This window comes from Pagrus pagrus, assembly GCF_965226575.1.
Source record: "Pagrus pagrus genome assembly, chromosome: 1".
NCBI classification, from domain to species: Eukaryota; Metazoa; Chordata; class Actinopteri; order Spariformes; family Sparidae; genus Pagrus; species Pagrus pagrus.
Window position 1 is genome coordinate 10,820,607 of NC_140185.1, and position 22,668 is coordinate 10,843,274.

Genomic DNA, 22,668 nt, shown 5'->3' on the forward strand with positions numbered 1-22,668 from the left:
GACCTTACAATTATATCGTTCAAAAAGCTTGTTTTATCCAACAAACTGTCCAAAACCCAATTTACCATCATATATACAACAAAGAAAAGCATCAAATCTTTACATTTCAGGGCCTGGAAAGAGAGAAATTTTGGTAGTTTTTGCTTGAAAATTGCTGAAATGAAAATGGTTTCAGATTTATTCTCGGGTGATCTGCTTCGACTCTACTTTGGGCCGCATGATACATAAGTGACTATTTTGACAGATTTAATATGATTCATGCTTAGTGTGAATGATCATTTTTGCATCACAATTTTCATTTTCACTATAAAACCTATTAAAACCGTGATGATGTGACCAAACAAACGTGTTTTCTTACATCTGGAGAACGAGATTTGTAGGTCAGGACATCTCTGCAGCACCACAGTACTTCATTATAATGCTGTACAGTCGCACATTTTACCTTTAACAAAAAATTGCAGCTTCTTGCGATTTGGATAATATTTGAATGAATTGTGCATTCCTAGCTCTACTGCAGTCTGCGGTGTACACGCTGATGAAACAACAGTGGATAAAAGAAGAGACATCAGTCAAATGATTTACATAAACATTTTAATGATGTTAATCATCAGTCCATATAGGTTAAGATAACAGGATTATGAGAAACAGCCTCTAACAATGTTGCTAGTGATGTACAGTCGGAAGGAGACGGTCTTAAATATCCATATAAAGACGAGGAACACGCTGAAAAAAGTACTTCATTGAACCGTTTTTTTTTGTTTTGTTTTGATTTTTTTTTGTTCACATTAGTTACAAGACCTTTACCAGTACGTATTTACATAGTGCAAAAAACACTTGCTGTCAATGAACATACTTCAAACACTTTGATGGAAGTCAGAGCAACAAAAAGCCTGCACACAGCGTACCTTTTATCAAACCACAAATACTTTCATGAGCATGATATCCAGTACACTGTCATCTCACATCACACGGCTTCACATTGCATACAGCCCGACATACTGCATTTACTGTACACACACTGCCAACATCACCATCGACTGGCTGAATTCTCGCCATGATTCACTCTCAAATACCGTTATCAAATTGGATTCCAACTGTTTAAATGTTAAAACTATCAAATGGCTTTAAGAACAGGATGATTGTATTTGTTTTAATACAATGCAAAATCAAAATCTCTTTTGTACACTTGTATTTACAAGGGTTTATCATGAGCATGTGCACGACTTTGTGACCACTTGTTTGACTTCCAGTGGTGACTCTGACCCAGTCAGGGACGATGCTAACAAAATTTGTCTATAAACTCTAAAAGAGCTCTACAAGGATTCATTTCAGTTGTAAGCGAACATCAGATTTTTTGTAAACTTGGGTATTGGTAAATTTGATTAAAGGTCCCATATTGTAGAAAGTAAGATTTCCATGTCTTCTGATTATAAAGCAGGTCTAGGTGATATAAAAATACTGTGAAAGTATCAAATTTCTCAATGCACAGAGAAATTCAGAAACTGTGCCTTTAAACGAGCAGTCAGGACTTCTGTAAAGTTGTGATGTCACAAACAGAAACAAGATGGGCGGTGCCTGCTTGGGCCTGTGAGAGCTGACCAATCAGAGCAGAGTTGGCCTTCTGGGAGGTGGGTCCTAAAGAGATAGGTGCTAAAACAGAGCATTCAGACAGCGGATGAACAGAGGTGCTGCAGCAGTATGAGAAGAAATAAAGTGTTTTTGAACAATAAAGTATGTAAACATTTTCTAGTAGACACCCAAAATAAAAGTATGAACCTGAAAATGATCATAATGTGGGACCTTTAATACCAGTAAACACTTGCATTTCTTATTCATTCATGTGGTTTAAGTTGCAATTTTTGAATTAAACAGTCGATGAAAAAAACAAAAAACAAAACTGTTTTCTTTTTTCTAAATAAAACACAAACTTTTTTTTCTGGGTGGAAGGACTTAAAGTTGCCCCAAAAATGAAAATGTAGCCATTATCTACTCACCTTCATGCAAATGAAAAGTCAGGTGAAATTTTAGGAGCTTCACAGCAAAACAGTGTTGAAGCATTCTTCTAAACAACTGAAGTAGCTGGGGACTTGTTTTAAAACAACCAAAAGAAACCAGTAATGGCTCCAGACTGCTCATCAGTTGTAATCCAAGTCTCCAAGATCCCAAACTGATTTGAAAATACTTTTTTTAACACCCTCGACTTGTGGTTGAGCTTGTGCACCCACTTCAGATGGGGTGCGCTCTCAATTTTAGCTTAGCTTAGCTTTAAAAAGGGTCTTTTCAAATCAGTTTGGCATCTCAAGGTTTCTGGAGACTTGGATTACACTAGATAAGCTTGAGGGAACCATTTCATGTTCTTGTTTACATTTTAAAACAAGTCCCTGGCTACTTCAGTTGTTTGGGAGAATGCTGTAACGCTGGTTTGCTTTGGACAACGAAACGTCATCCGACTTTCCATCAGCATGGAGGTGAGCAGACAATGACTGAAATTTCATTTTTGGGTGAATTTATCCTTTAAAAATGTTGATACATTGGATAAAGAGGCTTTTAAAAATGGTGTTAGCTCATTAGCAAGTAAGAGACAGCTTGGGAGCACCCCATCAGACAACAAACACCACCAGAGAGAACAAAACAGGAGCACTTTTTTATGACGCACAGACAGCATCTGGGAACTCAAGACAATTCCAGTCGGAGGAAAAACAACCCCAAATAGTTTCACACTGGGCAAGATCAGTATGACAAATCATTATATGCTGTAGTAGAACCACATAGACAAGGTTATATATACACAAAGCTTGTTTTGCTTCTTAGAAGTTAAGTCGTTTGAATCATCTGAACACAGAATGGGTCACTTATTATTTGAACATTACAAAACACTCTCTGAAGACTGACAGGCGGGAGTGGTTTTGGTACAAAGACAGAACCCCTGACACTGTAATATCCTGTGAGGAAAGCTAACCAAGCAGTAATTAAAAAAGCAATGTCTCTCCTTTACTCACGGAGCAGACAGGTGAAAAGAAAAAAAACACACACATACACACATTATTTACAAAGATAAAGCTAATAAACACAGCAAAATAAATGCAAACTATGTGCCTGCAAAACACACACACACACACACACACGCACGCACACAAATACTTGCAGAGCTGTAAACCTTCTGAGCTCTGTGTAAAGTTAAGATGGGAGCCGAAACCTTCCTTCTCTGTGAGCTACAGACAGCAGTTCAACATGTCAGCGCTCATCACTTGCTCCCAAAAACGTCCCCGACTCTCAAGGAGTTCAGTTTCGGAGGAGGAAAGTCATAGACTTCCCTCTGAATTCAAGTGTAGCAGGTTATGGGCAGAAGAAGTAGTGAGGGCATCGGTTTAAATGGCCAGGTGAGCGTTGGTTTCAATATCTAATCCCTCAAACTGTGTTGGTTGTCGTTTGGTCTGCGACGCTATGCGTTTGTATGTTGGTCAGTTTTTTTGTAATGTTTTAAAGGTGTGTGTGTGTGTATGCATTGGTCAGTTGGTTGGATACCTGAGATTATGTCTGGTGTCAGGGGTTAGAGACGAAGGAGAAACACTGCTGGCTGCTGTGAAGATGGATGTGTGAGTGCGACAGAGGGAATGAGTGTATGTAAGAATAAAGGTGCCATCAACCGGCTACCTTCTTCACCTCCACCTGCTCTTTGCCCTCAATCACCGTCTCTGTGATGTCCGCTGAATAGAGGTCCTCCTCGTCCTCGCTCTGCCCTCTCTCTACTTCGTCATCTTCCTCTTCCTCCTCCTCCTCCTCTTCCTCCGTACTCTCCTGGCTCTTTCCCAGCTGCAGGTTTTCCAGGGTCTTCGACACCCAGGATTCGATGCGGCTGCTCAGAGTGGGCACCTCCACAGAAATAGGTTCAGGAGTGTAGTCCTCCTCCTCCTCGTCCTCCTCCTCTGCCTCCTCTAACATCCCGGGGACCAGGGTGGAGGTGGTGGAGGTGATGGAGGAGTTTAGCGGGCCCCTGCAGCTCCCATCCAATGAGCCTGTCTCTGTGCTCTGCTGAGATGCCAGCTCCAGCCGGTCGTCGACTCGGACCTCGTCTCTCTCGCCGGTACCCTGTGTGAGAGGCCCTGTCCTGGGCGGGGGAGCAGTGGAGGCAGGAGGGGCAGTGGTGGGGGTGGTGGCTGCTGGAGCCTCACTGTCTTTCTGGGCGGCTGTGGGAGGTGTAGGACGACTCGGCTCAGGCTCAACGGGCTCCAGGGCATCTGAAGTCTCCACCATACTCCTCCAGTTGGTCTCTGAAGGAATGAATCAATTTGTTATGCTCCATTTTCTTTTTCATATCTCAGCAACATTACAGACAGTGATGTAAAGTAACTAAGGACATATACCCAAGTACTGTATTTCACTTTAACTTACAGTTCAGTTGAATATTTCCATTTTATGCTACTTAACACCTCCACTCCACTGAATTTCTAAGGGAATTATTATATTTTTCACGCTGCTACATCTATCTGACAGCTATAGTTTCGAGTTGGTTTAGATTTAAGATTTTTTTAAAAAAAAAAAAAACATAAAATAATCTTATAAAGATTAAGATGAAATCTTTGCAACTTGTGACCTCTTACAAAGTGTCTAGTGGACCCTTGTCACATCAAATATCTATGAATTGTTAGCAGTTTCACCAAAAGGGAGATTCCCCATCAGATGGTTTCATTTAAACTGCTGTTTGAGGCACAAAGTGGTTCTGTCATCTAGTATAAAAAAGGCAATATATAAGGAAGTCATAAAATGAAGGAGTTTTTATGAGCAGATCTTTATTTTTCCTTCTTTTCTAGCACTTTAAGGGCCTAATCCCAATAATCTCAATTAAGGTCTAAGCCTTGAACCCTCACACACTATAGTTGAAATCACCTGATAAAGTAGAGAGGCGGCAAGGGTCCAAAATGGTATAAATAGGAATGGGACATCACTATGTGACATTTAAATTTACCTCGTGGGTTTAGGACTTTTATTTTAAAATGTATGATAAATATAAAAATAGCACAAATAGAAACTTATTCAGTGAGAAATGAAATGCAGACTTATGGAAATTGGCCATAAAGGGCTCAAAATGTCTGCAAGGGAGCCCTCATGCACTTGATGATTTGACGGTTGGACAGCCCTAAACCCTCGTGGATGTACCGGAAATGCGCCTCAAAGTCTGTTAAATGTAAAATCTGTTACTGTGGACATTGGGATTGGGCCAATCATTTCACAACCCTTCAGGTTTATCTACTGACACTTGGTTTAGGTCCAAATTCCAGGTTGGGAATCACTGGATTGAGAGTCAAAACGTGGGATCTTACCGTACTCCTTCTCATTGACCTCTGAGATGGGCTCAGAGAAGATGGAGCAGAAGGAGATAGCAGAAGCAGCAGAGTGGTTGCGGGAATGGCCCATGTGGTGCGGGACTTTCTTGTCGTTTTTCAGAGCCTCCTCGGCCTGCTCCTGCTCCAGAGCTGACACCATGTCCTTGTAGGCCTTCCTCGCCTCTTCTGTCAGAGACACCAGTCGGTTGAAGAGACCCTGGAAGAGAAGGAGGGATTTAACCACGATGATCCTGTGTGTCCAAGGTGTTTCCTTCCGGTCTCTGCTGACCTATTGTCCACATTTCATTTGTTCAATCATTCACCTGACATTAAGATAGGTTGATCGGAGTGATAGATAATAAAGTATAAACAGACGTTTATTGCAATTAAACAAACAAAGAAGTTGCAAGTGGATGGCAGTGCTTTACCTCTGCTCCAGAAAAGTTGAAAATGCCGACCACACTAACAGGCACTAGTTTGTTGACGCAACGTCCAAGAGCCTTTCTGCCTAAAGCAAATACAAATGGGATCTCCTGCTCCCGAGCCATGGCAATCACGTTGTATAAAGCTTCATCCAAACCACCTGCAACACAGTAAACAATTAGTGACTCAAATGTACCAAAAATGTAAATAAAGTAAGAAACAGAACAAAAAATACCAGCTAATGACTTGAACACAAGAGTGCAACAACCTGCTGTTTTGGTAAAATCCAAGTGAGGCTTGGCTCCTTTCAAATTGTTTTCACATTATTATTTAAAACATTATTAAAATAACATCATAAAATATTGATTAGAGCAATTTTACACGTGTTTGTAGCTAGGATGGTCAGACTTCAGATGATCTGATTAAATACAGACTATATAGTATAGTAAGAACATTCTTCACCTTTGGCCTGGATCTTCTCACAGTTGGGAGAGATGATGACACACTTGATCTTGTGCAGCTTCATGTGCTTGGTGACCTCTCTGAGACCCATGACTAGGCGGCGTTTGGATTTGGCTTTGGTGGGATCCTTCTGGTAGACCCGCTCCTGGAAGCGAACCAGTTCCTGCAACAGCAGCGTCACGCTCTCGTCGATCTCTTTACTCAGCACTTGGTTACAGTACCTGGAAAAAGCATGAGCGGGCAGAGGAAACATAGTGCCGGTTAGGAAAGTGTTTTCATCTTTAGGGTAGTCTCCTATAGTCAGACCTATCTCCACAAAGTCTGGCTGAATCCATTATCATCAATCTGGTATATGCGAAAAAATGCTCTGGATTGTTTGTATCCATCATCTCCTCATCAAAATCATCTCAGGCGGTGCAAAAGCAAGGAAGGTGGGCTGGGAGGCGAGCCCTGGCATTAAAATGGCAAAATGCCCGTAAAAGAAAAGGTAACAGCTGTTAGCTTGTTCACATTTGTACCGTTAGTGAGCAGGTTAGAGTTACTTAACATTTTAAGTGCTTATGTTGCCTGCTTGCTGGTTTTTGTTATTGTTTCCCATGACGGGTATTTTGCAAAAACTGTAATGCGCAGACAGCAGAAGGGAGGAGAGTGCTGACTGAGACAAATGAACAATGGCAGGCTTATAGCCACATTATACATCAGGTGAGCCAAACCATCTTTTGCACGCCTAGCAAGCTAACAATGATGGTTGATATTAATGTTGACTGCCGATAATAATGCAGTGAAATATTATTTACAGACTTAAACTATTTCTCGATTATTCAATTAGCCAATTGACAAAAAAAAAAAAAAAAAAGAATCCACACAATTTTGATAATCGCTTCATTGGGAAAGTATTCCCCTCGAGCAAACTGCTAAATATTCTGAATACCTTTAGGTTTTGGAGTGTTGGTCCAACAAAACAAACAATTTGATGATGTCAAAATGTCTTTTTATACTAGCTTCTGACATCTAATACACCAGAAACCCCCAAAAAGGGGTTGCACACTCTTGAAGAAGATCAAGACCTGATCCTGAAGAAGGCTGAAACATCATCTAATTAAAGAAAATTGCATATGGAGCCAGAATGTGTGACACTTTCTAGTCTGCTGCCGGTGATCAGCACCTCATTAAAGCCCTTTGTATGCGTCACCTTTCTAGGATATCTCATGCACCAAACAATCATCTGAAAATAACAGCAGCAGACTAAGCAGTCTATTACACAGTCTATATTAATTATTTGTTGAGTCTATGCTGTCGTTGTCCTTAAAATTAATAAAATTTTATGAAGCCATTTATGACAACTTTGCTGCAACTGCTTGTTGGTAATGCTTATGTTATCATACTTTGTTGGTACATGACCCCCAGCATTCTGTTTTGATGAAATATCTGTCGGACGGTCGACGCAGTGTGGCCTGAGGAACAAGTGTCCTGGAGGTCAAAGCTGAGAGGAGGAGCTTGGCTACAGAGGCCTTTGGATGCTTTGAAATGCAAACTCTGTTAGAGAAGGGTGGGCTGGGACAATAGGCCTACAGCTGAGGACATGGAGGGACAAAGCTGTGTTTGTGACCGCTGGCATACATTTTTGCTGAGAAGGGACAATGTGCTAGGCATCTGTGCCATACTCTACAATTCTTTATTGTACAGTCCCGCCCTTTAAAAACACCCATTAACTTTCAGAGCTTCTCACAGCAAAGGCTCTGTGATGTTTGAGTGGGACAAGTATTTGGTTTTTCCGACTCATTTTTTGGTTACCATGTTGTGCATTTTTGAGACATTTCAGTGCCGATTCCTACAAACATCTGCCCCGTTCAACTAGTGCATACTTACTCCCTGAAACGTCGGCTGTGGATCTTGGTGATGGCGTTCGAAGCCATTGGACTCCCAATGCCAGAGCTGGCAGGAGAGCCCTGGGATACTGGGGTGATGCTATACGGAGAATTCTGACTGGCCGGAGAGAGGGAAGCATCACTGGGCACGCTCAGACCGTTGTCTGTGGTACAGAACAGAAACAACAATAAGAAAATATATCATGGACAAAATAAGTATGGGAACAACTGAAATGTGATCCCTTTTTATTAATAAATTACCGTCACCTTCTTGGGAGGCAGGCTCTCGTGGAAGATCATCCGTAAAATGTAGACTATCCTCCCCATGCTCCTCCTGGCCTGAAGACTCTTGTTCTACACTCGTCTTCCCCTTCTTCCCTTCACGTTCCTTCAAGATAATCTAGCAAAACACAGAACAAAAAGAATGTCAAACACAAGGGCACTTAAAAACAACTGCAGGTTCAAAGATCTCCATTTGTAGGCTAAATAAAAAAATTCTTCCTCCCATATTTCTGAAATCATTAACCTTCTTAAGAGCTGTTGGCCGTTTCACTTTAGGGATTTCTCTCTCCTTCCCTCTCTTGATACGCGGTGCTGTGTTATCCAGGGAATTATGCGGGGCTGAGTATGGCTGCTGATGACCCTTCAACATGGACGGCACGTTGGTGGAGCCTGAACCGTGGAATGGAGTAGTTGTTCCAACTGCAGAGAAGGACAACAAAGTTAGTTTACAAGCACAATGAGAGTATGTGTACATGTATGCAACATTCAGGGTACTGTCAGTCACAGTTCGTCACAAGTCAGCTACACAGACGTGTACAAAACGTGTAGGTCGTACAATCAATTAACATGTTTTCATGGGATCATTGGGACATTTATAAACATACAAAAACACAGCAAAACTACACAGTGGGGCATGGGGAAAGTCCTAAATTATAGAACTGTAACAACTACTCAATACGCTATAAACTTTTAAATTAGTAGCCAACTATTTGATGATTGATTAATCAGTCACAAATGTGCATATGTTCTGGTTCTTTACTCCTCTATGACATTAAACTGAATATTTTTGGGTTGTGGACAAAACAAGACATTTGAGAACGTCATCTTGGGCTTTGGGGAGTATTGATCAAAAAATGTCATTATTTTCTGGCATTTTAGAAACCAAACAACTAACTGATTAATCAAGAAAGAAGTCAACAGATTAATCAACAATGAAAATAATTGTTGGATGCAGCCCCACGAAATTTCAAACAACAAAACTAAATATGCAAAGAAGAGCACTGACGAGAAGTAGACCATCGCCTCCACTGAATAAGTTATTTGTTTAATTTTTCATACTGCTTGTTTATGTCTCATAGAGTTAATGAGTACCTGTAAAAGACAGTGGCTTGGTATTGGTGAGCTGTCTGGCCTTCATAGCTTGCTGATGTTTCTCCAAAGCTGCCAACATGTCTCCCAGGTCCAGCTCCACAGAGGTTTTACTCTTCTTCCCTGCTGCTTTGGTGAATGCCTCCTGCCAGGCAGAGAAAGAAAAGGCAGAACAAGGTCACAAAAATGAACCAGTCAAATAATTGAAGATCAGACTAGTAACATGGGACCAGAGTTGATGAAACAAGGCACAGAAACAACAAGCCGTAACATTAAAGCTATTCAGTGTCAATCCAACCTACATGACCAGAAGACACAGTGCAGGTGTATACCTGTAATTTCTTCTGTTCCATGCTGATCTCAGAGTACTCCTGTGCAGTGGCCAAGGCAGCAGCCAGAGCCTTCTTTCTCTGGCTCTTGGCCCTCTTGGGAACAGAGGTGGTGATGGGGATGGGTGTCTGCACAATGTTGATAGGAGAGTTTTCTGGTAGGTTATCCAGCTGTGATGCATGCAGAGACAAAAAAAAAAAGTATTTAGTCAAGGTGTAAATATCAACTGATACAAGGATGGATCCACAACCACAAAACCAAATTCTAGGTAACACGTACACTGACAGTAAAATTACAGAGACGAGCAGTCAACACAAGAAAAGTATTGCAGCTAATCAGCTCTTTTATTTGTTTAATTTGGTATTTTAAAAAAAAAAAAAAAAACACAACCCTAGTTATTTCTAAGTCCGAACAGCAGTCAGAACATGACACAGAGAGCCTTTACAGACAGTCATCCCTAGGAAAACACCTTTTCTTACCAGGTTTTTGGGCAGTTTAGGTTGTGTGTGTGTCTGGGCTGCAGCAGATTCTGGTTTGGTGTTGCGCTGAACAGCCCCTCCTGTAGCCAGATCTGGGAACTCATCTTCATCCTGACAAACATGTAGAAAACATTTCAGCAGAATAATTAAACTCTAAATCTATAACGAGTGTAAAGGTAACAGTGCTGCATTGAGAATGCATTACAATGAAATGCACAACAAACCCTCCCTCACCTCAAAGTAGAGAGGCTCTGGGGTGAGCTCAGTGCCAGTGACCACAGCTGGCTGTAGTCTTTGCTCTGGCTGGTTGGGCGGCACACGTCCTGGATAGCCATTGTGGAAATCCTGAAAAGCAGAGACGCACAAACAACACAGGAGTCAGACAGGGTACCAGTAGTATTTAATACGTTTATTACCATCTTTTTTGTATTTTAGGTGATATTAGGTTGACTGGTGGATATTTCCCTGTGAATGGATGTTGTTTAAGTTGTTTGTTGACTATGTGTGATGGACACAGCAGATGTGAATTATGTTACACATTGGTGCAACTTAAAGAACAGGACATTTTTGCCAAACTTAATCACATTTCATCTATTCTCATTCCATATAACCTGAGTTGCTGGTCTGACATACATCAGCCTTTTACTCAGTGGGATCTACTGTACCTGTGAGAAGTTTCTCTGTTCAGGAGTCTTCCTCTGGTCTGCTCTGTGAAACTGGCCGTTCCTGTCCCCCCAGGACTTCGGGGCAGCCTGAGAAGCTACATTCACCCAGGTACCTGCTAGAGGACAAAAACATTAACATTGATTCTCAGGATAAACAAAATCATCACAAATTTGTAATAGATTATATAGAGGATGGCTCAGGAATTTAGCTATGAAATAATGGTGGGAAGATGTGAAGGGAAGGAAAGACTCCTGACACTTCGTTCAAAAACATGCATCAAGCTTACCTGTCATTACACCAGCCTCGACTCCCTGTACAGCACAGAAAAAGGAGAGAAAAAGCTGAGATGTCTAGTGTTTGTTAAATATGTTAGTAACACTGTGAGGTAGCTTATATAAGGACTACATTACACCTCCCCCACTGTTATCTGATCTGCTGTTACACAAGGGAAGTCTTGCATGTTGTGATAGTTCTTAGTTGTTCCTCCTGGTATACAGTATGAACTCTACCATTGTTACTAGAAAAAAATGCCATGGTCATAATATTCATTAGCACCTTTAAAAGTATGATAGAGTGCAAAGTGTATGCTACTTATGCAGTTAACATAACAAGGAGAAGCAGAGAATCAGATGGGTGTAAGTGACATTTTGGGTGAAAATGAGCTACATATATCAAATGAAAGTTCTTGATGAGCTCTTGCTAGTGCTACAAGGTATAAACCCATCCCTAGTTATAAATCAAAAACTAGCACTGAACACTCTGAACTATTTGGGGTCAAAAGGACAAAAGTACACTTCTGTATATTTAAAAGAAAAAAACTTTCTTTTCTTATTCAATGAATGTCAAAATATTGTTCATCCACGTTTATAAAGTTTTAATATTAAAAGATTTAGTTTAGTAAACAAAGTCAGGACAAATAATGGTCATTTTCCTATCCACTGTCTGCTTATGGTTTATTTCAGCTAAGCAACAGTCGGACAATTTGTAAAAAAATTGCTTAATACTTGCAACAATCAACAAAGCATTTTCACCTTGCTACTTTTCTGACTTGCTACTGTTATTGTTATGATAACAATTTCAAACCTCTTCCTTAACAGAACCGAACCAGAATCAAGGAAGTAATGTTCTATTAATTTACTCATTATCAGTTAAAACGAAGTCTACAGTTTGGGTCTGGGGCTGAAGTTAAGTGGCCGACTTACTGTTGGTGCTGCTGTATTCTCTGCTGTTCGCTGTGTTGCCCCTGCCCCCTGGTTGTGTTTGGGGCTACAGTAGCCGCTGTCACTGTCTATATCTGCCTCACTGGCGCCCTGCTCATTGTAGATTTCCCCTGGATGTGACGCCCGTCTTCTCTTTGTTCGGTTCTTCCACAGCAGGGGACTCGCCCGCTCAGCAGCACCCCGACCTGACACCTCGCCAGGGAAATCTGAGGGAAAAGAAGGAGAGACTTAGACCTGATGTGAACTTATTACACAGTGTCATAAAGACGCATAATCATCATACATACGTGTTAATTAAAAAGCATTAAAGGATAAGTACCGTTTTTTACAACCTGGACCTTATTTCTGGCAAAAGATATGGTCATTTACACACCCAGATAACTTTGGTGTCATTCGGCGTCGTTCGGACGAAATTAGATCCAGTGTAGCGGCGATATATCCATATAATGGGAGAGACGGGGCAGCGACACACAGCCTCTATATAACGCATTATCTGCCACGAAACTAGTTAATTTCATCAATATTTTGTTACGATATGCTAGCGCTATTAGCCTCTGAGTCCGGGCTCGTCCGTTATCAACATCCGGGGTCAAACTAGCAGTAGCAGCTACAGGTAAACAAGGCGCGCTGTCGCGGGTGCGCGCGCAGCTCAGAGACGACATCTTCCAGGTCAGAGGTAGTAGATCAGCCTACAGACCCCGGATGTTGACAATAGACGAGCCCGGACTCTGAGGCTAATAGCGCTAGCATATCGTAACAAAATATTGATGAAATGAACTAGTTTCGTGGCAGATAATGTGTTATATAGAGGCTGTGTGTCGCTGCCCCGTCTCTCCCATTATATGGATATATCGCCGCTACACTGGATCTAATTTCGTCCGAACGACGCCGAATGACACCAAAGTTATCTGGGTGAGTAAATGACCATATCTTTTGCCAGAAATAAGGTCCAGGTTGTAAAAAACGGTACTTATCCTTTAATTCTCCAAGTTAATCAATGGACACTTGGACCAACTTTACTTTGATCGATGACGTTTTTCATTTGGCTACAACAACAACTGAGTAGCCAAACTGTTTACACACGCTCGTTAACTATTTTAAGAACACAGACATCATTAATGACATTGTGAGCTGACACATATTAACCTCCCCAACTGGAAACTCTGCATTCCAGTTCTTTCAGAGGTTAAAGACAGACATCATCAACATCAACCTGTAGGACCAGACAACTCTTACTAGCATTGTTTCCCGCTTCCTCACTGACAGGAAAGATTCATGTTCACAGGCAACAAAGCTTACCGTAACAAAGTCTGGAATGTTTTGGGCTTCAGCTTCCTTTCAACCACAAGACTGACGAAGGTCAGTGACGTTGGCTGGAAATTCAGACTCATATTTTTCTCACTGCTACAAACAACAGGTTCCGGCTCTTAAAAAACAGATATATTCTTACCGGTCTGCTGGGCTGCATCCACCAGCATGACTGTCTTGGTCCTTCCATCAGGCCCCAAAGTACACACCTCCTTCTGCACAGCTACACTCCTGGTTGGAGGCCGGCGACCTCTTGGAGGCTGGCAGATACCCAACTGCTGCTGTAGGAGAAAGAGAAAGAGGCAGCGGCATGCTTACTTTAAATTGAGGATGAGGAGGGACACTTTAGTCATACAAATAATATATGATGTTAATGTGACAGCATCACAATGAGGCTGTTGACCTTCTGTACCTTTGGGAGAACATTAGGTCGGATCATGCCTCTCCCCCTCTGACTGGCCATCCCATAAGCCGGCCCCAGAGGCAGCGGCCTTTCGCTAACATCTGCTGAGACGGGGTTGACCACTCCAGCTTGCACAGGACCTGCATATGTGCCAGGGAAGGGCTGATAGAAGCCCATCACAGGTGGGCACGGAGCAGGCATGATCTGGTAGTAAGCATAGTCATTGGAGACAGGAGGCTGGGGGGAAGACAGGATGGGGTAGGCCAGGTACGAACCCCCAGGGCTGGGGTTAGGCTGCTGCCAGCGCAGCTCCCCTCCATTATACATCGGATGTTGCCTGTAAAGCAGCAGAAACATGAATTATTACTGATATTTTACTACTTCCAGAATCTGTGATATCTTTTAAAATCACTTCTCAAAACGTATCTTTAAAAAACCTTCTATTTAGGCTCGTACTCCACCATGTCCAATTTGTGTTGTTGATGTTGTTTTATTTTTTAATCTAATTTATTTATCTGATTTATTGGCCTCAGTCCTAGTTGTTTTATTCCTGGCTCAAGCATGTAAAGCAACTTTGTAACTGTATTTTGAAAAAAGTGCTATACGAATAAAGTTTATATTTATTTTTATCATTACTATTATGATAATTAAGGGCTGCAACAATGAATCGATTCAGCATTTTAGTCATTTTTCAAGCTGGTTCCAGCGTCTTTGTGAGGACTTGCTTTTGACATTTTCTGGATGTAATGATAAATTGATTGAAGGTATGGAAAACATTCTGGAGAAAGATAGTTGACTGTGGAGTCTCACTCTTTGTCGAATACTGAGGCTTTGGGTTAGAATACGGGCTGAATACCAACCCAATGTGTCAGCATTTGACAACCCAGGAATGATTCAACAGTCAACTATCTTTCTCCAGAATTGCCTTCCCCACCTTTAACCATTAATAATTGGCAGATGAATCGATAATGACAATAATAGTTAGTTGCAGCCCTACTATCATCATTATCATTATATTATATATAAACATATATTATAAAGTACAGATTGAAAATAAAAATAATATAAGACTCTGTATTGGCAGATACTCAATATTAACAAACACAGGTACTTAGTTAAGAGAACCATGATTGTGACATCCTGAATTAATCGGCCTGCACTTAATGATTGTTTTCATTATCGATTAATCTGCCTGTTTTTGGCAATTAATCATGTAGTCTATAAAACGTCAAAAATTGTGAAAAACAAATCCTCAACATGATTTCCCAGAGCACAGAGTGAGTCTTTAAACAGTCCAAAACCCAAAGACTCTTCATTTACCATCATAAATGATAAAGAAAAGCAGCAAATCCTCACCGTTAAGAAGCTGGAACTAAATGTTTAATATTTTTGCTTGACATATGATTAATCAATTATCAAAAGTTGCTGATTAATCATCTTTCAATCACCCAATCAAATAATGAAAATGTTTTAGACTTTGTGTCCCACATTTAAAACATTTCTCAGTTTGTTTTTTTCCCTAAACATGTAGCAATGTTGGTAAAAACAATTAAATGTGTTACACAAATAAGATTAAACCCCCTTTTGCAGGAGAGGGGTGATGCCCAGGCTAACATCTGTAAAGCCACAGTGATGTGCACCATGGTTTGTTAGGGGGGGTGTTGTACATGGTATGCGGTACAGTTGATAAGGATCCAGATGACATTTTCACAGCCAGTCTACTATAGCGAGCATTTCCTTGCATTCAAATACGGGGGAAGGAAACAAAAGAACGGATGTGTGCAGGATACAGCAGATCACTGTGGACAAAGACAGAGCCACTGGAAACATAGATTGTGGTTCCATGTAAACTTTGCAACTCTGGGGAGGTTTCCATTCATAATTAAGCAGTTTTAAACTTCAGAGCATCTAATGGCTCAAACTCAGTACGGTGTTTAAAGGATCTGATTGTGATTTCCTAGTCAAGCACATTTGGGACACGGTGTTCTTTTCTTCTTGTTATTGTAAACGGGGCAGTAAATGAGTTACTCTGAAAATGACAAGGGTCCAGAAGAGAGCAGATTGTTCTTATGCGGTGCAAAACAGGGACACCAGATTTTACACAATGCCACAGGAAATTGCAATCTTTCTGCCAAAGTTGAAAGCATTTGCAAAATCCATGATTATCATGAACCACAGCTGACTGCCTTCAGAGTTGCAGTCATAGCCAAATCTCCCCCTGCTGTGACAGTACCTGTTGGGTTGGTTCTCTTGGACGAAAGGGTAGCAGGTGATGAGGTAGCTGGGTATGGGAGTTGTTTCCACCCCTCCGTTGCCTCCTCCTATACCTCCGCCCCCTCCTCCTCCGCCTGCCTCTCCAGATAGACTCATGCTGACGAGGGATCCTTCGAGACCTTTCTTCTGTGGGATGAACGGTTCAACTTCGGCTGAAAGCTTCACATCCTGCACAAAGACAAAAGAGCAGCCATTACTGTCACACTGTGAGAAACAGCCACCAATTAATGACTACATGAGTAAAAGGTCTACACCTAAGAGCAGAGTAAGGCTGTATTGACTAATCGATTAGTTGTCCACAGCCAAATTAAATCTCCACCTATCATGACTGTCTACATGATACAACAGATAATAATTTTTTTATTACTGTTCTTGACATCCCACACCTATAAAATGAGATAGGTGAAAGCAACACTTCATATCAACATGGATACCGTATCAATTATGAATGAACCGTCGAGGTTCATTCATAATTTGACTGGTTTTCTTGGATAGGTTTGTATGGTTTTTGTAACCGTCTCTGTAGGATAGAGCTGCAATAATGAATTGATTAGTTGTCAACTATTAAATTAATCTTTAACTATTTTGATCATCTATTACTTAGTTTGAGCAATTAAATAAAGGCAAAAATCACTGATCCAGCTTTTTAAATAGGATTATTTTCTGGTTTTTTTTCCCCCTCCTCTCTGACAGTAAAATTAATATCTTTGGGGTTTGGAGAAAAGAAGACATTTGAGGATCTTGGGCTTTAGGATACAATGATCACCATTTTCACCATTTTCTGAGCTACTGTAGACCAAACAATATGTTAAACAAGAAAACAATTGACAGATTAATCAAAAATATAAGCAATCATTAGTTGCATCTGCACTCTAGGGATTCAAATGTACAAGAATAATTAAGCAACTTCCCACCATCAACTCTCAAAACACTGTAAAAACTTAAACATTGTATGTGAACAGCTATGCCCAGGCATTTTAAGCTGTTAACTTGAGAACTGTGATACAGAACATCGTCTACCAGCAGCCCAACAACCTTTCATTCTAGTGATAATCACAGCTGAGCGCTGCATTTCCTCAGTGTTCCAGTTGGTTTACAGCCTTGTATGACTACAGCCATCAATAAAAAGGGTATCAGGCCTTAACACAAGGACATAAAACCATTTTATGTACAAGATGTTCAAGATGACATAACACTCAAATGCCAGAGGATCCAAGCAAAGTACACAGCATGTCTAGAACTATAATTATTGCTTCTCGGTTGTATGCCTCTGTTGCCAGTGAGGTTGCAGTTTAGACCCATATCTATCTATCTATCTATCTATCTATCTATCTATCTATCTATCTGAACTGAAGGGATTTCATAAAACGTACTAAGTGTAGTTCTTGACGAAATGAAGGTTATCACTACATTATTCCAATGAATTATTACCAGTGAGGAACAAGATGTCTTCATTTAGAGATTCTTACAGAGGGAGTAGGAGGAGCTTCATCACATGGTGCAACTACGATCCCGTGATGCCCAACTAGGGATGCAAATTTTAAGTTATTTCTTTTATTGATAGTCAGCTGCCTTAACAATCGAATAATCATGTATAACATATGAAATATGTTGAACATGTTTCCTTTAGAAAACGGTTTTAACCGCTGACATGATCTATGTTTGATGTAAAATCAGAGTCGGCTACTTTAGCAGATAAAAGAACAGATTAGACTGAGTAAACAGTGAGTTACCCGAATGATAAACTCAATATCAATATTAGTTCAATGAGAGAAACTAAAATGAGTCACATTCCTTGTATGCGTTTAGATTTCTGACAAATAAAGCAGATTCTGATAGAACACGATTTTCAAATATTCACAGTCATTAAATTATAAAAATTTGAATAGTTCATGTGACTACGGTTTTGTCTTAAAAAATATACTTTCCACTGTTTTTACCAAGGCCCGGAAACAACCTTATTACAGGTTTATTAGGCTTATTAGTAGTTTCACATGTAGCGGAGGTCTTTTCCACATGAGGTCAGTATAGATTCTGCTGCTGCACAGACATGGCGCTGTTTATTATACCTTGTGTGATCGGGTTTTTGGGTTTAAGATTGAAGTACATTTCAGAATTGCACAAATTATCAATAACCAACTCAAAACATAGTTGAACAGCCTCACTCCCTTTCTCTCTCTCTTCCTGTTTGTGCCTGCAGGGGAGTCTGCCTTCAAATAATCTTTGAATAGTTCCCAGTGATTATCAAATAGCATTTTTGCTATGAAATGCCCCAGTATGCCTGATGGAAGTCTTTGTGACCATGTGGTTTAAGGTTACTCCTCCTGTCTCTTTTCACATGTGCTTATCTGTTAAATCAGATGCTGTAGTTGCTAGTGAAGTTCAGAAACCTGCCATACAACATCAGTTTCTTGCGGGCATTCATGTTTTCAGGAGCAGATGCACTGGGACGTATCTAGATTAGAAGTCGGGAATACCGACTCGGATATATCTTCTTCCAGATTGCAATGGATTGTTGCATAACGTCTCATCACTTCATTATATTATTCTACATTTGTGTGAAACTTTTTCATAATTAGCGTAGCAAAGGCCAAAAACTGGTTTTGTTAAGTCACAGTGACCTTAACCTTTGACCACCAAAATCTAATAAGTCTGTACTTGAGGTTAAGTGGATGTTCGTGCCAAATCTGAAGGATTTCCCAAAAGATGTTTCTGAGATATCGCATTCATGAGAACAAAAAGGACGGATAGCATATGAAGAACCCTAAAACATAATGGGGCAAAGTAAGCAGCATGAAAATGCTCCAGCTACTACAGTCAATTTCTCATGTAACTAAAGAAATCTACAGCTGGATAAACAGAGCTGAAGAACATACACGATGACCCACTTCTTGTTATTATCTACAGTGAGGTGAGTCTCTAGCTTAAAGCCATCATGAGTCTACAGCTTTTTTTAAAAGGTACTTAATTACAAAATGTCTATCATCTTCCAAGCTATGGATGAAACCACATTCAATATAGATAATAAAATAAAATGGGTTATAGTAGACACACATTTAAAGCTGGTGATTGAGGCCTAAAGACCTAAATGCTATGTTGTTTATTTTCCTCAAAGTCTTGGACACTAAACCACACAGTTCTTTTTTTTTTTTCTTTACCACTTTTAAACTGACAAAACCACCAACAAAAAGTTAAGAAGAAGGAAACTGAAGTGAGATAGAAAAGTATGATAGGCACCTAGAAGAACTATGAACATTTCACTCAACATAGAGCTTTGGTGCTGTCAGCCATTTCCTGTGGACAGCAATTCTGTCAAAAAACTAAAAGCACAATAATGCACTAACTCGAGGTCTTCTTCTTGTCAGTTCGGTTTTATGGGTCTCCAGATTTATTACCCAGGCAGTCAGGCTGTAGGAAATACTACAGCAGGCCACTGAAAGGCCACAGATTACAGGTCTTGGGTCTTTAAAGGCCGGTTGGGGACTGAAACATTAAGTACTTGCAGGCTCCATCAGCCACTTCAGACACCATTTTTGTAGACACAGTTCCCAATAGGCAGGATATGCTCACTGGTGACACCAACTAACCGGCAGGTCTATGGGTCTCCTTGATAAAGAAGAGTAATAATCAAATATGAAAACATACCATTGTTAGATGTATAGTACATATCAAAACCAATGAGACAATGCTTTCACACATTGAACTGCACACTTTAAAATGTAGTAAATCTCATGTTAAAGTTAATATAAATACATTAATATAATATTTGTGGCTGCAAACAACAATTATTTACACTGTCTAATAATTTGTCGATAATTTTCTTGAATAATCGGCTGTAAAATGTTAGGAAAAAAATGTCGATCAGTGTTTCACGAAGCCCAAGATGACGTACCCGAAGGACTTGTTTTGTCCTTGACCCAAATATTTTAGGTTTACTGTCATAGAGGAGTAAATAAACCAGAAAATATTGACACTAAAAAAGCTGGAATTAGAGAATCTGGACTTTTTTTCTTAAATAATTACATATACAGATTAATCACTCATCAAAATAGTTGGCGATTCATTTAATAGTTGACAACCAATCAATTTTTGTTGCAGCTCTACATAATATCTTTGTTGTTGTCACGATGAATGCATTCAACTTTCATTTACATGCTTGAAATCCTCTTGAAAATGAGCAACTCACATACGCTGACGAATTGACAGTGATTTCGCTCAACATGTCAACACGTTATTGCCATTATGTCGTAAAACTTTAAATAGTGAAGTAATTAAAATTACCAATTTGTAGCAAAACTCAAAATAATTTCTTCCTAACTGGCAAAACAACATAACCATCCCCCTTGCCCTGTGTTTTTCCCTTGCTGCCTGGAAAGCATCTTTCACACCTCTGCGTGCCCCTAATTTGACATCACAGTGGCACTGGACTGACCCAAGGTGGCCACTTTGCCCAAGAGGTCCCATTTAAAATAATCTGCTATTTTGCAAAGGAAGAGGAGAGGTGACAGGGTTCAGAGGACAAAGACGCCCCCTCACTTCTCTGTAACAGTGGTCGGGATGCATGAATAGAGCATCAGTGCAGCCAGTGGATGTCACACAGACAGCTATTGTCTCCCACTGATACTGTCTATGGGTGGTTCTCTCACTTTTTTTTTAGGTAATCTATCCCATCCAATCTAAACAAGCATTGGAGTGAATAGAGCCTGTTAAGCATTAAGCAATTCATTGAAAAACAAATGACATTTGAAAAGAAAGATTTTACAAACCCTTGGGGTGTAATAGCAGCCTCAATGCCCAGACCGATACAACCACACTAGTCAGTCTGAACCTGTACAGTATAGCTTATAGGGTGTTGTTATAGGATTAAGTTTGAGAGGATAAAGTAGGGACAGTACTAAGCTAATTATACAGCAAGTCCTAATGTGGAGGCTTCATGTGCAGTCGTGGAGAATCCTGAATTTTGGACAGCAGCGGAGAAATCTATATAATAAAAAAAAGGCTGTGAAGGAAAACAGAGCTGGTCAGAGGCTCCATCTCCTCATCCAACCTTGTGTGTCTCTGTGTATGTGTGTTAGCGAGAGGGTGGGTGAGAATAGCTGTGATTGTGAAAAAGGCAATGAGGTCAGACCCAGATGTGCATTCACTGGGGATGACAGATCTCGGGGTGATTAGACTGGGGGTGACTGATCTCACAAGCCTCTGTTTGTGTCAGCATTTAGTGGTACTCTCACACCACCAGTTGCTCAAACACTATCAGATGGTATCTGACCTGAAAGGAAAGGTCGGGGTGGGCTGTGCAGAAAGTAAAGCATATGTAATCAAGCTTGTAAGACAAGAGGGGGCAGAACTGAGGAGTATCACAACACTAGACGACACATTTTCTGATACAGTTTGACCTAAGGGGACCATGTTGTCGGCCAGAAAACACCATTGTGCTGTGTGCAGACCAACAGGTTGATCTGAGGCACTGGCAAAACGCCCTGAAACACCAAACCCAACCGCAACCAAACTAAACTTTCTGCATTGCAAACATCGTCAGAGGAATGCCATACATGCTGAAGAACCAGACATTCCTCTGTTGACGATCCACGAAACCTCTCCGCCTCTCCGGACAACACTCATGCACACATTCCTGCTCCTCTTCTACCTGACTGAAACCTTTTTACCTCTACAGATTGTGATCAGACAATACGTGTTGTAAAACACTGCTAGCTGTGGCTGCATCTGACAAGCGCCGTCAGTTGACAGCTGAGATATTTAGTTTTAGCTAGCTGGCCAAGCTAATACTTAACGCAGGCTGTTTTTAACGGCTTTAACGTCAAAAATTATTGTCATGTACATTAATATAAGCAATGTTGTAAAATGAGCGAAAACATATGCACTGCAATAAAAGACATTACGTGCTTTATCCGTTATCTTTTGTTATGAAGTGCGGTTGCCGTTAGCTGGTTTAACGTTAGCTTGCTAGCCAAATCTGCACTGCTGCTTCACATGACAAAACACCAAAACCTACCGTGCTGTTAGGAGGGCTAATGGCCCAAATAGCTAATTTAAGTCACCACTAAGCATCTCTGCCATTTCTAATAACGTTAACAGAACAGCGGCTTCTTGAATAACGTTAACCCAAGTCCGATTTTGGGCCTCAGAAGAAAAAAACTCACGATATGCCCCCCCCTTCCAGAGGCTAAAGCTTTAGCAGGACCCCAACAAAAGCAGATAATGTTAAAATAAACTGTACCTTATTGTCACTAGCGTCCATGTCAGTCACCAACGCCGCGACAGACCGTCATTGACCACAATGCGGACGTCAGGATGCGGGCCTTTTTAATTTCTTCATTGTAAACAATAATCAGCGAAGGCTTACAGATACTCACACCCAATTCCTACTAACCGCTAACTAGACCCCGCCGCTAACTGTTGCTAGATGCTGCTGCGTCAGCTAGCTGCGCTCTGAGCGGACTAGCCTGTAGCTTCGCCTCCCTGCGAGTGAGCCAACTGCTGTCACTGTGGAAATGGGAGTCACCTGGAACGGAAACCGTC

The 22,668-nt window shown here is 40.8% G+C and overlaps 1 protein-coding gene across 2 annotated transcripts; it reads right to left on the reverse strand.

Moving 5' to 3' along the window:
- Positions 1 to 574: 574 nt before the first annotated feature.
- Positions 575 to 22,623, reverse strand: secisbp2l (SECIS binding protein 2-like). 2 transcript variants are annotated; one of them, XM_084361059.1, is made up of 18 exons: positions 22,367 to 22,623; positions 16,088 to 16,296; positions 13,864 to 14,191; positions 13,594 to 13,732; positions 12,126 to 12,349; positions 11,210 to 11,234; positions 10,923 to 11,035; positions 10,492 to 10,602; positions 10,258 to 10,368; positions 9,781 to 9,948; positions 9,452 to 9,593; positions 8,604 to 8,779; positions 8,345 to 8,477; positions 8,079 to 8,241; positions 6,210 to 6,430; positions 5,753 to 5,907; positions 5,322 to 5,541; positions 575 to 4,271 (listed from the first exon to the last, which is right to left on the reverse strand). In XM_084361059.1, exons 1-18 carry the CDS (start codon positions 22,385 to 22,387, stop codon positions 3,643 to 3,645), a joined length of 3,288 nt encoding a protein of 1,095 aa, XP_084217185.1. In that variant the 5' UTR covers positions 22,388 to 22,623; the 3' UTR covers positions 575 to 3,642. The 2 variants fall into 2 exon arrangements, with proteins under 2 accessions (XP_084217185.1, XP_084217184.1); XM_084361058.1 differs by having other exon boundaries at positions 10,923 to 11,038.
- Between the last annotated feature and the right edge of the window lie 45 nt (positions 22,624 to 22,668).

What these genes read in the sequence shown, in the direction of transcription:
- secisbp2l (XM_084361058.1), bottom strand. Translation starts at nt 22,387, where the DNA reads ATGGACGCTAGTGACAATAAG. An exon ending in CAAGAGAACCAACCCAACAG is followed by an intron (nt 14,192 to 16,087) that starts GTACTGTCACAG and finishes GCTGCTTTACAG; the next exon opens with GCAACATCCGATGTATAATG. An exon ending in AGAGCCTGCCTCCCAAGAAG is followed by an intron (nt 8,242 to 8,344) that starts GTGACGGTAATT and finishes TCTGTACCACAG; the next exon opens with ACAACGGTCTGAGCGTGCCC.